Genomic DNA, 16669 nt, shown 5'->3' on the forward strand with positions numbered 1-16669 from the left:
CCTGAGCCCCCCACCGTGTTTCCACCCTCCCCACTCTGTTTTTGCTTTTTGGCTCTTGGTTTTCGTTTATTTACTCCTCTTTGAGTTCATTTATTTGATTTAGACTCGCGTCTCCCAACATGCCACACGTCCCTCATTTTTTATTTTTGTTTATTTTTGTTCAATCCCCGTCATTCCTTTAGGCTCCCACCTCCACCAGTGCCACTATTTCCTTAGCCAATCCCGAAGTCTCCATACTAAACTACCAATCTGCACTCTACCAGCCCTCAGCGGCGTCCATGGCTGCAGTGGCCCAGCGGAGCCTGCCCCTGCAGACGGGAACGGCCCAGATCTGTGCCCGGCCTGACCCCTTCCAGCAAGCGCTCATCGTGTGTCCACCCGGCTTCCAAGGTAAGGCTGCGCAGACCCGGCCCCTCGCCTGCTTCTTCCCGTTCCACCTCTGCGGCGCCGTCACCTGCGCCTTTCCGTCACGCCCACCTCCTTGGACCAAGGCTAAGGCCCTCTTCATTTCCAAGAGCGCGCGGCCTCAGTGAACTTGAGGGCCCCTCTCCGACCCTGGCCTCGAAACAATAGGACTTCTGCCTCAGCATCAAGTTGTTTTTCTCCCCACCTGCTGGTGTTTCCGTCCAGGCCAGCTGTCTGTAAATACCCACGTTGTTTGCCCCTTATTGTGAGGCTGATGTCAGCTTACATTCCCTCCAGTGAAATATCCTCAGGGCTTGCCCCTCTCTGACAGCCAGCTGGGCCCAGTTCTCAAGAAGAATACGAATCTATCCAAAAAGGATCTCCCACGCCTGTTCCCCAAATGATTCTTTAGCCATGCACCCCAACACTCTTGTCCTGAAAGTTCTAAGAAGCCAGCCAGGGTTGACTGTGTACGAGGCTTCAGTGTATACAGAAAGCCAAGTATCTGTTCCCAAGTATGACAGGCACCCTGTGGTGTGAGCTGTGTGTGGTGCTTAGTTCCAGGCAGAGGGACTCCAGTGGACTCACGGGCTGTCCCCTGACACCCTTGGCTTTGACAAACACACGTGGATTTCCATGGCAGAAGCTGTCTTTGTGGTGTAATTCGTTGGCCTAACCGTTCCACTTTTGGCTTTACAGACTCCTTAATTTGACCTCCTCATCTCTGAAAACATCCCTAGTTGGTTTTTGTGGCTTTCAAATCTTTTAAGTTAGAAACTAAAGGAGACACTTGCAAAGGACCAGGCGATACCTGGCGGGGACTGGTGCGAAGGAGATGGGAGCGGACACGGCTGGCTAGGAAGGTTCTCGGCGTCCAGCCATCTCCGACCACTCAACAACCCCTCTCTCTCTTGCCACCGTCCGGAACAGGGCTGCAGGCCTCTCCCTCTAAGCACGCTGGCTACTCCGTGCGAATGGAGAATGCGGTTCCCATCGTCACTCAGGCCCCAGGAGCACAGCCCCTTCAGATCCAACCAGGTCTGCTGGCCCAGGTAATTCTTTCTTTGTTATTACTGGTATTGCCATTATCCGCGTCAGTGTTGTTCCCAAAAGAGATATATCTCCGCTAATTCCCTCCGTGGCAATGAGTGAGGTGCTTCGACTCATTAGAAGATACCAGTAATATTCTGAATGATCCCTCGGTGAATCACCTTTCTATGTACCTTGCTTATAATTCCGAGAAGGAATTTAGACACAGGGAGAGTCTAGGGAAATTATTATGACTATTGTAGCTTTATAATGCAAATTAATATGGAAGACATAGGTTTTAATCCTAACTCTGCTAATAACTGTGTGACCTAAGGCAAGTCAGTTAACATTTCTTTGCCTTGAATTTCTTTCTTACAAAATAGAAATGACTTTTTTCTTTAGAGCCAAAAGGAGCCTTGGAGATTTATCTCCTTATTTTGTAAGGAGTTGAAAAACCAGGATCACAGAAGCTGTGAGCTGGAACCTTCCTTATCTGTTCACGTAGGCACTCCGATGGTAGAGGGAGAGCACAAGAGGTGAAAGTGGTTGGAAGTGTGTAAAGCGTTGTGGAAGTTTAAGGTAACGTAGGGATGCCGTGATAACAGTAATCCATCCTTAAGGGCACTTGAAAAAAACATCATCATTATGCCAGACACTTTGTTAATTGATTTAATCCCCACAACAGCACAGTAAGTAAGGGATTTGTCTCCAGTTGACAAATACGGGGAGCAGGCACAATCACTGGCTTACAGTCCTCCGGCGATTAGATGCCAGAACCAGGACGCGGACTCTGGAGGTCGGATGCTGGCCTCTGTATTTAACCCCCGTGCCACACGGCTCCCATACTGTCATTTCTATTGCTGGGCCTCTAGGACAGCTTAACCTAATTGTGGTTGGTTTAGAAGCACATTTATTTTTAAATAGGGTAGGTTCCCAAAGCCATTTCTCAGAGTGTTCCTACAGACGCTGGACTTATGGTATCTTTTGTTGAAAAGATGTTTTTGGTTTGGGGGCACCTGGGTGGCTCAGTCGGTTAAGCATCTGACCCTTGGTTTCAGCTCAGGTTGTGACCTCACGGTTCGTGAGTTCAAACCCCACGTTGGGCTCTGCACTGACAGCACGGAGCCTGTTTGGGATTCTCTCTCTCTCTGCCCCTCCCCTGCTTACACATGTGCGCACTCTCTCTCTCTCAAAATAAACAAACTATTTTAAAAAAGTTTTGAGAGTGCCTGGGTGGCTCAGCTGGCTGACTGTCTGACTTCAGCTCAGGTCATGGTTCATGAGTTCAAACCCTACATCGGGTTTGCTGCTATCAGAGTGGAGCCCACTTCGGATCCTCTGCCCACCCCGCTCATATCCACCCCCCCTCAAAAATAAATTAACATTTAAAAATCCTATTTTAAAGGGGCACCTGAGTTGCTCAGTCAATTAAGCGTCTGACTTCAGATCAGGTCATGATCTCACAGTTTGTGGGTTCAAGCCCCGCATCAGGCTCTGCACTGACAGCTCAGAGCCTTAAGCCTGCTTCAGATTCTGTGTCTCCCTCTCTCTCTGCCCCTCCCTGCTTGCTCTGTCTGTCTCTCAAAAATAAAGGAAAGTTAAAAAAAATTTTTTTAAATCTTACTTTAAAGATAAGAAGTTTTTGGTTTTAATTTTAATGTAGTAGAACTGCACAGGCTTGTTTGGGCTCTCTTTTCCACTGGCCTTCCTCATCCTGCCGTCTTAACTGTGATAACTAACACGTCTTGCTGTCTGGTAGGGAAAGCCCTGTTCCCATTTCATTTTTCAAAGTTCCCTTATCTGTCTTTGTCCCTTCACTTTTCATATGACTCTAAACATCACTGTTACGGGGCACCTGGGTGGCTCAGTTGGTTAAGCGTCCGACTTCAGCCCAGGTCATGAGTTCACGGTTCATGGGTTCAAGCCCTGTGTCAGGCTCTATTCTGACAGCTAGCTCAGAGCCTGGAGCCTGCTTTGGATTCTTTGTCTCCCTCTCTCTCTGACCCTCCCCTGCTCACACTGCCTCTCTATCTCTCTCAGAAATAAAAATATTAAAAATAAATAAACAAACAAACATCACTGCTACAAACAAATGAGTCACTGGCTCAAAGTCACACAGCAGTTAGCAATTGTCTTATCTTTATTTTTTTTTTTTTAGCAGCTGTCTTTTCAAAAACAAAAAACCCTGATGTATACTTACTGGACTTGGGTCAAATCTATATGTACTTTAGGAAAAGCTGACATACACCAACACAGGGTAACTGTATATGTTATCTTTTCCTCTTTTCATTAAAGTTTTCTTTTGTTAGAACATTTCCTAAATATTTTACAGGGTTTGCTGCTACTAATAATTTTATTGATTTTATTGTCCAATTATTTGGTTTTGGTTTATAGGACTAAAGCTGATTTCCGTCTACTGAGTTTGTTATCTGGCCATCCTAAGCTCTGATTAATTCTGATTGTTTCTGTGACTTCCCTAGGACTCTTTCTGTGGACTGTCCTACTAGCTTTGTTTCTTCCTTTACACTCCTTATGCCACCATGCGGCCAGCACCCCAAACAGTGATCAATAACAGGGTTGACACTGGACATCCTTAATCAGTCCCTGACTTTACAGGAAATTCTTCTGTTTGCCATATTTGGTCTGCTATCAATATTTGATAGAGACAGCTTTCCCAAGCTCGCTAATTTTTTTAATGAATATTGAGTTAGGTCACACGTTCATTCTAGATCCATTAAAATATGTGTGTTTTTTGCTCATGAATCTGTTAATGTGACAGTTTACATTAATAGGTTTTTAATGTTAAACTATCCTTGTATTTTGGAGATGAGCTTTAATTGTGTGCACTTGATATGCTTGCATGCTTTCCAATATGGGGTTGTTTATAAATACTGTAGTTAGTGTTCTTACTTCTATGTTCAGATGTAAGAAACAGCATATAATTTCTCTTTCTTATAGAATCCTTATCTAATTTGAGCATCAAGGTTACCCCCCACCTCATAAAAGGTGCTGGATAGTATTAACCTCTTCTTCTGTTTCCTGGAATACCTCATTTACGGTTGATATTAACCCTTCTTCATCTCTGTTCTTAAGTGCCCGTTGGCTCCACAGTGACCACTAACACCAGCTTCCGGTGGCACACCAAATTTTGTTGCTGAAAATTTATACGCGGAGAATCTCCTATATTTAAAGCAAGTCTTTTCTTCCCTCCCTCACTGGTCCTCATGGCTTCCTTTCCCTCGCACAGTTTCATAGTAGGGAGTTTGGAAAAGGCCAAGAACGATCAAGAGAAGGAACCATAGGCTCACTCCAGGGGCAGCATAACTTCTTCGCACTTTATCTGAGTGGCAAAAACCCAGACCAGTCCCCCGGAGCTCCTCCTCTGTGGGCACAAACCTGTAGAACTCACATGTACTTGCAGATCTTTTCTCATTGGCACACTTAACCCTCGTAAGCCAGAAATCATTTCTGAAACAATAATTAGCATTCTTCTTAGCTAACCTAGGCTTTCTCCGTTGTTCAGTTTGGTGAAAACCAACAGGCTCAGCATTTCTGAATTTGTTTGTCCTTTAATCATAGCAGGGAACAGCTTATCTTTCTGCCCACTTGAAAAAGAGTCCCTGGAGTGTTATAAATCTCCAAGCGGACTTAACCCAAAGCTGTAATCAGGAGAGGGAATAAAAATTACACGTGCAAAGATTTTAGTTACGACAGTGTTTATAACGGAACTGCTGGAAGCAGTCTGAATGTCCGTCAGTAGGAGATCTGTTAAATAAATGGATGGGTGCACAAAATGGAACGCCACATAGCCATTAAAAAGGACACGGTACACCAGTGAGCCTCCACGTGCAAAGATTTCTTGTATTAGGTGAAAACAACGCTGTGCTCTCTCCAGGATCACGTTGTGTCTTTCTGCCTGTTGGTTGCTTTTTCTTTCTCTGTTTGTCACTTAACCTATGCCAGTGTGTTAGTGTAAGGGTAGAGCTCTCTCTTAGGTATTTTTAAATAGTCCCCTCAGGGGCGCCTGGGTGGCTCAGTCGGTTAAGCGTCCGACTTCGGCTCAGGTCATGATCTCACGGTTTGTGGGTTCAAGCCCCACATCAGGCTCTGTGCTGACAGCTAGCTCAGAGCCTGGAGCCTGTTTCGGATTCTGTATCTCCCGCTCTCTCTGACCCTCCCTTGCTAATGCTGTGTGTGTGTCTCTCTCTCTCTCAGAAATAAAACATTAAAAAAAATTTTTAAATAGTCCCTTCTAAAGACCAAAGTAAGCCAACTTATAAAACTAATGTGGTGCCTATAAAAGAGCAATAACCAAACATTTAAACTAGCGCCTTCCTGTTTCTCTGGGTAAACTTCTAGGGATCAGGCAGAGGCACCCCAAATATTATTCTGAACTTTAAACGTAAACCAAAAAGTGGGCATCATTCTTTTTACAAATATTTAAACCTTTTCAGGTTTTTATTTGTGAAGGTTTAGGGATGGAGTCTTTTGTTCTGTTTGCTTTGCCTTTTCCTCCCCACCTTCCAGCCGCACCACGTCCTTCAAAGGGAAGCAGTGTTTCCGGGGGTGCCCCAAGCATGTGTGCCTGGAAGGCCAGAGTAAAATCACACCCTCTTATTTCCGGGATGCGGGAGTGATCTTTACGGACATCCTTGCCAGTACTGCCCACAGGGGGCTGTCCCCTCTGTCACCCCATGCCTCAGGCCTGCGCTCGCACCTTGACCACCATCAGATTGTGGATAAATGAGTAAAGGCAGAGAGATGGAAAATTCAGCTCTTGACTGACACAGTATTGAATTTAACTCACTTTTTGAGTGGCAAGACCCAAAACCCCCTTGGCCTAGCAAGGCTGGAACAGAAATTCAGAGCGCCCCAAGATGTGGAGGTCCTTGTAGACCCCAGCCTTTCGAAGGAGGTCTATGCATGCTTCTGGCCCTAGCACCTGAATCCTTTTGAATGTTTCCCTGAGGACAAGCAGTTGGCTGGAACTTTTGCAACTATCCAAATTACAAAACTTGAATGCTTCTCATTCACTGCCTCTCCTGGAAACATTTTCAGCCACCAGTGTCTCCAGCCATTCTGTCTTGCTGTCTGCTTCTGTCTTGCTTGGTGCCTGGATTGTTAATGAGTAAGGAACACTCTTTCATGTGACTTTTATGCATTTACCACCAGCCCTGATCCTGAATAGAGCCGTCATTTCTGAGTATCCTCAGCATAAAGTGAGCTAGAACGCTGGTGAGAGCGTGGGCTCTGGAATTTCACTGCCTGTCCCGCCACTTACCAGCTATATAACTTTAGGGAAGTTATATTTGAGTTTAACATTTTTTCAAAATAATACATATACCTAATTTTTAACGTTAAATGAGTCCACAAACTTATTAGAAAATAGTAGTCTCCCGCTCTATCCCATCCCCAGTTTCCACTTCCCCAAAATAATTTTTAAACTCTTTTGTTTGTTTTTAAAGTTTATTTATTTATTTTGAGAGGGGGAGAGAGAGAGTGTGTGTGCAGGAGGGGCAGAAAGAGAGGGAGAGAGAATCCCAAGCAGGCTCTGCATTGTCAGTGCAGAGCCCGATGTGGGGCTTGAACTCACGAACTGTGAGATCATGCCCTGAGCTGAAACCAAGTGTCAGACGCTGAGTCTGAGCCACACAAGCCCCCCAACTCTTGTTTTGTTATTTAACTCCCAAATTTCTAAATAACGTGCTTAACCTGCTTTTTACTGATATTTCCATTTTGGTTATCACTGGACTTCCTACCTTGACAGTTGAAGACTTAGCCCCCTAACCCACCCTGCCCCCACAGCACACACACAATCATGAGCTCTCCCTCTTTTATTTTACCAGCAAACATTTATTAAGCACTTACTGTATGAACTGTTGTCCCTAAGCTTTTTGCCTGTATCAGAACAGATAAGTAAACAAACAGGCAATGTAGAAAAGGTATGAGATCTCACTGGGCCTCATATGACCCATCAGACAGATGGACCAGGTGAACCATCCACTCAGATCTAAAATGTGCTTTTATCATTCTTATACACATCACCTTTTATAACGCTTTGACTCAAGTTTGTGATTCATTTCCAAAAGTGTTTGTTTGTACATGTGAGCCAAAACACACATAATAAAGATGCAATTAAAAGAAAAAAAAAAAAAAAGCGGGTCACCTGGGTGGCTCAGTCGGTTAAGCATCTGACTTCAGGTCAGGTCATGATCTCGCGGTCCATGAGCTTGAGCCCTGCATCAGGCTCTGTGCTGACAGCTCAGAGCCTGGAGCCTGCTTCCGATTGTGTGTCTCCTTCTCTCTCTGCCCCTCTCCCACTTGCATTCTGTCCTTCTCTCTCTCAAAATAAATAAACATTAAAAAAAATTTTTTTTTAAAGGTACAGTTGGTGGAGTACTATATTCCACAAATCACCCAATGTTAGCGATATCCAGCCCAGTGGAAAGAATGAGCTATAACTAAGATCTAAATCTTTAAATTCTTGACCTGCCCGAGAAGTTTTTTACCTTAGTGGTGTTCCTTTAAGTGTCCAACTATGGACGGCTATGTTCAGTCTGAATGACTTAATAACCAAAGGCAAGCAGGAGTGACTGAGAGTATAGAAAGCAGAGAACACCACATACACCCGACCCCCCACCCCCACCGCAGTGAGCCTTTTAAAGAAAATCAGGACAGTTGATTTTAGACTTCTTAGAAAAAGCTTAATATTCATGTTGAACCAAGCTATGACCCTCTAACTATATCTCATTTTTGCTTTGAGGGGTCAAGGTAATTCTCAGTTAAGCTTACATACAGGCCCAGCTAAGAATTTTATTTCATGCTCACTGACTTGCTCTCAGATATGGGCGCGTACCGGACATTTGGTGATCTCAGAATTATGTTAACTTAGCGGTGCCTGGGTGGTTCAGTCAGCTGAGCATCTGACTCTTGATTTCGGCGGTGGTCATGACCCCAGGGTCATGGGATCAAGCATGGAGCCTGCTTAAGATTCACGCTCCCTCTCCCTCTGCCCCTCTCCCGCACTTGTGCACACACTCTCTCTCTCTCTCTCTTTAAATTAAATAAATCTTTAAATTAAAAATAAAGAATTATGTTTACTTAGATTCAGAAGATAACACAAGTTGGAGGTCTAGACTCTAAAAAACAAAAGCCAAAATGTTAAAGGATATTAGATGGAAAGCTTCTTGAGGGCAAAAAGTCACCCTTGTATGGTCTAATTCAGCTATCTCTGTCTCTTGTGTGCCAGAACGAATCAATATGTGAACTTTCAGAAACTTTGAGCACTGTTCTTAGAGCAGAGTATAAAAAAATCATTCTTCCACACGAATAAATCCCTTCCATACGACTCCTTGCCCAGTACTTAACATCTTCTAGGTAGTTCACGGATGCGAATTTTATCTCCCCTTAACTTAGTTTTTGAGGCCGAAGACCACTCCACTTGCACGCCCGTTACAGGGTCCCGCACAACCCAGGGCACAGAATAAGGGCCTGCTTCGTGCAGACTGGTTCCGTGATTAACGAACATGTTGCTGGCACGTGTCCTGTGTTCTGCAGCAGGCCTGGCCAAGTGGGACCCAGCAAATCCTGCTACCCCCCGCATGGCAGCAGCTGGCCGGAGTGGCCACCCACACGTCGGTGCAGCACGCGACTGTGATCCCCGAGACCATGGCAGGCACCCAGCAGTTGGCCGACTGGAGGTAAGCGGGAAAGCAGGCGTGTCTGGGACAGGAAGCACGTCCGCTGCTCACCCGAGAGCCGCCGGGCGGGCCTGCCTTGTGAACTGTCTGGTTTCTAGGGAACTTTTGAAATTAAACAGAGGATTCGGTGGAATACAACTACAGTGTAATGAGGGTGAAGTTTTATTTATTTTTATTTTTTTATTTATTTCTGAGAGAGAGTCAGCATGAGCAGGGGAGGGTCAGAGAGAGAGGGAGACAGAGAATCCGAAACAGGCTGCAGGCTCTGAGCTGTCAGCACAGAGCCCGATGCGGGGCTCAAACACACAAACCATGAGATCATGACCTGAGGCAAAGTCGGACGCTCAACCGACTGAGCCACCCAGGCGCCCCTTGAGGGTGAAGTTTTAAATAAACCTACCAGGACATAAGAAAACCAGCTTCATTACTTTATGATCACTTGTCCTTTTCGATCCCAAAATCAGTTACATCATTTGGTCGCCAGTGTGATTCAGGGACCTGCCTCTGGGTGATTCTTGGTTTGTTTCTCAGAATTGAATTCCACTCCCAGAAAACAAAGAGGTGTCAGCAGTGAAAGAACGCAGAAGAGAGTCCCTGAGGCCCCTACGCAATTCTAGAAAGTGTTCTCAGGGTGTTTTGAGACATGGGCACACTGGAGTTGTACCTGACCTCTCAGGGGAAAGCTTGACAGAATGGAAAACTCTGGCATGTTTGCGCAATGTGTCTTTTCAGTTAATAGTCACAGCTGATGAATCAAAGTCCATTTTCCACAGCCCCCAGAGACACGCAGCTGACAGCCACCAGCACACCAGAGCCCTGTGTCTGTTTCCAGAACCCCACCCATCCTACGCACTGACTTCCTCACCAGCACCTTGTCCCCTTGTTCTCATGGCCACTTTCCACGTCTCCTTGTGCTCCCCACCCCCTCCACCCCAGCACCACGGCGCTGCCCCCACCAGTGCCAGTCCCGGGTTGTTCAGCTTCCCAAGGCCCTCGGGGCTCTGTCGTGCAGCCCAAACATCCGGGCATCCCTCCACCTTCTGACGGTCTCCATACCGACCATAGAGCCACCTCGCAATTCCTCTTTGGATCTAAAAGGCTACTGTGAATGAAGAGCTCTCAGTAAAACAAAAGACGTGTGGAGACAGAAGCCCAGGTCAGGTGTCAAATGAAGCTTCCTGTTTTCTTCCATTTTAATTTTCTGACTGGGACAAAAAAGAGAGGACACAGGCTCTTTCCTGCAGCCCCACTCACTTCCCACTGCCAACACCCCAAGTCCACCCCCACTCATTGGAGGCACTTTCATACAAGGTAAAAGTGGGCTCAATTCTGGTTCTGCGTGACCCGGGGCAAGTTACCTAGCCTTTATGAGCCTCAGTTTCTTCCTCAGGAAAGTGGGGATAATAATGACTACCTCCTAGAGCTGCTGTGGGGGGGTTAAATGAAGATAAACTACAAAGCACTTGACCTGTATTTCACACGTATTATACTAGCACCTGGTACACGACAGGCAGTAAATAAATCTGTGATCTTCCCTTCCCCCATTCATGCTGGTTCACGCTCAGTGAGCCTGCCTTCCCTCTCCAGCTCATTAGGAACAGCGACCAAGTGGAAAGCTATTTGACCAGTTGGGTTTTTTTCTCACCCCCTTTTCTCCTAAAAGACCACACATAAGCTGTGCTACTTTTTTCCTTTGTCTTTCAGCATTTATAGCTCATTTAATTTCAGCAAAACTCACTCACTCATACAGATTTTCTCATTCCTCCTTCCTCCTCAGCTATTACCTGGTTACCACAGAGAACACTTACAGACAACACTCCTTTCAATCTCTTCTCCATTTTGTGTGTGGGCCAAAGAACACCCACAGTCATGGCCAATAAACCAAAGAGAGAGGGGCTGATGCTAGGCTTGTATCAAAGGAAAAAGAATGCCATGTCCCTAGAAGAAGTAGCAACAACCAGTAAAAGAAGCCATAATGTCAGTTTCTAAATGTAAATGTCCAAGACTCTATGAAAATCTCTACACAAGTACCTGTCTACTTCTTTTCTTTTCCTTATTCATCCTTTTCCCCAAGTTGCAAAGATGAATTTTGTAATATTTTTAAAATTCAAATGAAGTCTCCTTTAACTTTTAACTTTATTGTGTGATAAACGGGCTTTGACGGGCAAGTCTCTGGATTAATCACCACTTTTAATATTTCGGTGGGAAAACAACGCTTTGAGCTCCATACACGCAGATCATAAGCACTTTCAAAGAGAACCGACTTTCAGGATAATAGCTGCCAGCAGTACTTCTACGAATAGCTGTCTCTTATTAACTCTGACTTAGTACCAAGTTCCATTCACATCTTGTCAACCTTCAGTTAATCTAATTGTTCATTCAGCAAGCATGTAATTAATTGATCAGCTGCTACATGCCTGAGCACTGTGCTGGCCCCGGAAAGAATTCAAAAGAATGTTAACACTTCCAAACAGCAGAAACCTATACAACTCCTCGTCTCCAACGTTGTTTTAACAGAAACCACAGTTCCTCATTTATAAAATGGTATAGCCAACCTCAGAGTGCAATAACCCATTAAAGGCACTGGTAAATTCTAAAATAAAACGCACAGGGCAATCACCTATTTAGGGACTTTAAACGGTAGAGGGGCTATTTATCTCCTCTCCCCAGAACTTAGGCTGAACTTGCAACTTGGCAAGTCTTCCCACTCGAAACGACCTCCTTCTCACGCACCAACAAATTGTGTTGTCGCCCACTCCTTCAGAACAGCACTTAAACTTCACCGCACTGGGAGACTTACCTGATGAGCTCATCTCTTCAACAACCCCGTGAGCTAGTGAGAACCAGCTTTTAGTTTTAATTTGGTTTTTAACTGGGGAGGAAGCTTTATCTTAAAAAGAAGCTCCATATTTATAAAACCAGTAAAGAGCCTTGTTTCTCCCCTCTCGCATTCAGGAACACGCACGCTCACGGCAGCCATTACAATCCCATCATGCAGCAGCCGGCGCTATTGACTGGTCATGTGACCCTTCCAGCAGCCCAGCCCTTAAATGTAGGCGTGGCCCACGTGATGCGGCAGCAGCCAACCAGCACCACCTCCTCCCGGAAGAGTAAGCAGCACCAGTCCTCTGCGAGGTAGGTGGTGAGAGGCGCCCTTGAGGCGAGAAACATCAGAAGACTGGAAGTTAAAGCAAGTCTTTATCTTTTTTCTTTAAACCTATTTTAAGTGAGAGAGCATGCCTAGGGGAGGGGCAGAGAGAGGGAGAGAAAATCCCAAGCAGGCACCACACTGGGTGCAGAGCCCATTGTGGGGCTTGAAGCTCAAACTGGGATACCATGATCTAAACCAAAACCAGAAGACGGGCGCTTAACCGACTGAGCCACCCAGGCACACCTGTAAGTTAAAGAAACTCTTAGCCTTCAGGAATATCAGCATATGCTCTGAATCCCAGGCATGCGATGGGGAGTGGCTGGCAGACTATGCTTTACCCCATGGATAGCGCTAGAGATTGAAGGCGGCACTTACCTGTGGCTTCTCTTCCCTGCGCTGCCTGCACCCCCGGGGAGGTGGCCTGGAATTACAGTGTTCAGTGCCTGGGTCTTGAGCCGTTCTGTGCCCTTCCACTTCCGTATAAAATACTCAGACTCACCTCTGAAGTCACACTTTGGAAATCATAATAATGGTTTTATGGTTTTAAAAAAAATAGAGAAATGAGCTTTCTTTGAATTTTTTTTTTTAATTTATTTTTTGAGAGATTGACAGAGCAAGCAGGGGAGGGCCAGAGAGAGAGGGAAAGACAGAATACCAAGCAGGCTCGACACTGTCAGCACGGAGCTGGACGCTGGGCTCTAGCTCTCAAACTGAGATCATGATCGGAGCCAAAACCAAGAGTTGGACGCTGAACTGACCGAGCCACCCAAGCGCCCCCAAAATGTGCTTTCTTTAGGACCTAAGGTCAAATGTAACTCATTTAGCTGTTTCCTGAAATATAACCAATAATTTTGGTTCATCCTAGACATTGCCAGCAGAATGAGCTTACTCATTCCCTTTCGATTCAGCCTCATCTCAATTAACTCTTAAAAATCAAGGCAGAGTAAAGGCCACATACCGCGTGATGCCATTTATATGGCATTTTGGAAAGGCAAAACTAGATCAGGCGTTGCCAGAGACTACTGGGCAGGTGAGGAGGGGATTGACAGGGAAGGAGCGTGAGGGAACTTCTCAGGGTGATGAAACAGTTCTCTGGATTAGCAGAGGCAACATGTACATTTGTCAAAACTCCCACAGGGTGACCTCTACTGTATGTAAATTATACCTCAATAAACTTGACTTAAAAAAAAATAACAAGAACTCTCCAAGTTAAAAACTATATATACGATCAAAATTGTGTGGCTGCAGAATTGCTTCTATATCTTTCTCCAGCGACACTGCTTTTGGAGGCACTTACTTCTCTGGAATAGGTTAATCAAGAGAAATAAGTCCAATACATAAAATGCCTAGTGAATTTTGGTTTTCTACTTCCTCATTCAACCAGGGACCAGAAATTAGGCCTGCCTTTTTTTTATTCACCTTTGAAGGTTAACCCAAGAGCTGACTTCCTTTGAGTTGTCATTCTTCAAGATTCCTTATTTGGGTGTTTCTGACAACCCACGGAAATCCATCTCAGATCTACCGCAGCCCCGTGACAGTACACCCATGTCATTATTAGACTGGGTGGCAACGGAGGCCACCATCTCAATCCTTTGCTCTGTCATGCCCAGCCGTGGGGGTGGTCACGCGGAATACCAGTCTGACCCTGTGCTGATCTCAGCATCCTCATGACTCACCTTGTCGAGCAGGGGCAGTAAGAACTCTTTAGCCTCCCAGCCTGTTGATAAGTCCCTCCCTGTCACCAGCTCACCAGCCAGCTGGCTTTCTAAAGGCTTATTGCCCGTGCATCTCAATATCGATATAATTATACTGAAAGTTTTGTATTTGCCTAATTTTAAGACCAATGCCTTAGGCAAAACAGAAGGCTCTCCCTTGTTGGGCGGTGTAGCCAGGCTCCCTTTTCTTTCCACAGTGCCAAGTAGAGATATTTTAACTGCTGGAGTAGTGAAAACATAATCTCAAAATTGTAACATGGTAGCAGTAACAAATGTATAGGTTTATGCTAACTACAAACAGTGGACCAATCTTATCAGTAAAACTTAGTGCCCGCCTCCGGAAAGGAACAAGCAACATATCTGACACCAGCTAGACAGAAAATTAAATACACATATACACCTACAGAATTATTTTCGTCTTCCTGCCTTTTAGCTAGAAGGTGCTAGAACCTCTAAGGACTTAGCAGGGTCTTAAAAAGTTTCTTTGGCCTCTCACTGCACAAATACGACCAGGATCAGCAGAGGTCAGTAGGGAAGGGGAAAGGTAAGGTATTTTTCCTCCAAAGTTACCAGAAACCACATTTGCTAATTTGATAAGGAATTTCAAGTCGATCAAAAACTCAAGATTAAAAGGTCCCTACCCTATTTAATCACACCTTTTCCTCTTGCATTTTGCCCAGTCTTTTGTTACAGTTCAAACAGACTGGTAAACTTGCTATGAGGCTCTGGTGTCGAAAGACATGAGTGTTGTCGTTTCATGAGCGACAGAACAGCCGTTAGCAAGGACACCAGAGAATGACCAGATGGAGCTCAGGAAGCCAGGCCTTGACCCTGAAGACCGGGCTGCAGGGGAGCAGACAGCCCTGAGGCCCCGGGCCCTGCACCTGCGCCCACAGACCAGCCCGGTCCTTGAGAGGCCATCTCCCTCTCCTTAAAGCCTGGGATGATCCCTTTGTCCTTTTGGGAACAGGCACACGGCACCCAACCAGAGCCCCGAGGAGGCCATCTGGGTAGCAAGTAACCGAGAGAGCGAGCTGAAGAGGCAGCCGCTGTTGCAATTACAGAAGACACCTGAGTGCCCCGAGCCTCCAACTTTTCAATGGAGATCTGGGCAGAGCCGGTGTTTCCGGACCTCCTCGGGAGGAGCCGCTGGGCCTGACCTTCCCCCGTGAGCGTGCGTGGCTTTGTCGTTACAGGAACGTCTCCACCTGTGAGGTGTCCTCCTCGCAGGCCATCAGCTCCCCTCAGCGGTCCAAGCGCGTCAAGGAGAACACGCCGCCCCGCTGCGCCCTGGTGCACAGCAGTCCCGCCTGCAGCTCCTCCGTCACGTGCGGGTGGGGCGACGGGGCGTCCAGCACCACCAGGGAGCGGCAGCGCCAGACGATTGTCATTCCCGACACCCCCAGCCCCACGGTCAGCGTCATCACCATCAGCAGCGACACGGACGAGGAGGAGGAACAGAAGCACGCGCCCACCAGGTGAGGCGGTGCCGCCTTCAGACGCGCAGGAAGGGCAGGGCAGGGCAGGGGGCGCGCCGGGCGCCAGGGCCCCACGCGGTCCATCATCAGATGTGAGGAGCTCTCGCTCCTGGCCCCTCAGGTTTGGCCTTGCCGTGTCCTAGAATCCTGAAGTGATTTCAAGGGAATATCAAACAGATTTTCCCTAATTGTTCAACGCCAAAAGAATTCTGAATCCCTTTGGTTGTGAAAAATAGTTACGGTCCCTATACGTTGGGGGACTTGAGACCAATTGTGTGCACAATGCCAGTGTATTTCAACTCCTGTGTAAGCTTAAACATCTCTGCCTTGGGCTGTTGAATTTATTCCCAGTTGGTCAGGATATTTCTCTAGCATCGCCTTGGCTCTCTCAGAATTCGAAATAATTGTCCAATTAATCAGAAATTTCTCTGTGTCTGATTAACCCAATCTTTCAAGCTGCCAGTTGGCTCTTCACCCAGAGAGCATTACTGTTTATTCCAAAGTAGTAAGAACTCATTTTAGTCTCTGTATGCTTCCTGGGAAGGGGAAAGGAGTATTTATTATATTTGCAAGACTATTAACCCTGGCACCAAAGCTGCTTTTTCTGAATTTTCCAACCAGACTTCAGCAGAGTGCGGTTTGTACTTGGGCTGCCTGATGAGCCCCGGGAACTAGCCCCCCTGGAACAGTCAGTCCCCTGGTCTTCTGCACCCCCAGGGGCCTCCGGGCCTTGTAGATCGGAAAGGCTCACAACCCCGACTCCCACCCGCTGGCCTCTCCCCCTGGGACCAGGAGTTGAGGAAGGGAGGCCTGTCACCGCCCAGCCCGGCGCTGCTGGTCAGCACGTGCACCGCCACCTGATGCGGAGCTTCACGTTCACAATGAGGCCCCAGTTATTCATTCCTGATTGGAAACAATGTCACTAATTAGTAATCCCCAATCGTCTTGATTAAATAATAAATTCCCACACTTGAGATCATTACCAAACGTACAGATAGGCTAATTAAAACATTCTTACTATAGCTATTCCTGCCCAGGCCATCCCCTTCCTGTCTTCATAATGAACTCAGTATTTTGCTTTCGGTCTCATGATAGAGCGAGTATATGTCTCATTCCAGTATCCTCTTTCCCTTCTTAACGTCTCAGCCTGGTCTGCAGTGTGCCTCAGAAGAGAGTAGAGCACTTCGGGGG

General features: G+C 46.4%; 1 protein-coding gene across 1 annotated transcript in view; it reads left to right on the forward strand.

Moving 5' to 3' along the window:
• The window catches only part of HIPK2 (homeodomain interacting protein kinase 2), a 116960-nt gene that overhangs the window by 81357 nt on the left and 18934 nt on the right, over positions 1–16669 (forward strand). The window contains exons 7-11 of the mRNA XM_077781078.1: positions 264–390; positions 1336–1457; positions 8992–9134; positions 12090–12269; positions 15197–15478. Coding sequence (XP_077637204.1) covers positions 264–390; positions 1336–1457; positions 8992–9134; positions 12090–12269; positions 15197–15478 — 854 coding nt within the window. The remainder of the gene's footprint in view (positions 1–263; positions 391–1335; positions 1458–8991; positions 9135–12089; positions 12270–15196; positions 15479–16669) is intronic.

Source organism: Crocuta crocuta, unplaced genomic scaffold (assembly GCF_008692635.1).
Source record: "Crocuta crocuta isolate KB4526 unplaced genomic scaffold, BGI_CrCroc_1.0 scaffold228, whole genome shotgun sequence".
NCBI classification, from domain to species: domain Eukaryota; kingdom Metazoa; phylum Chordata; class Mammalia; order Carnivora; family Hyaenidae; genus Crocuta; species Crocuta crocuta.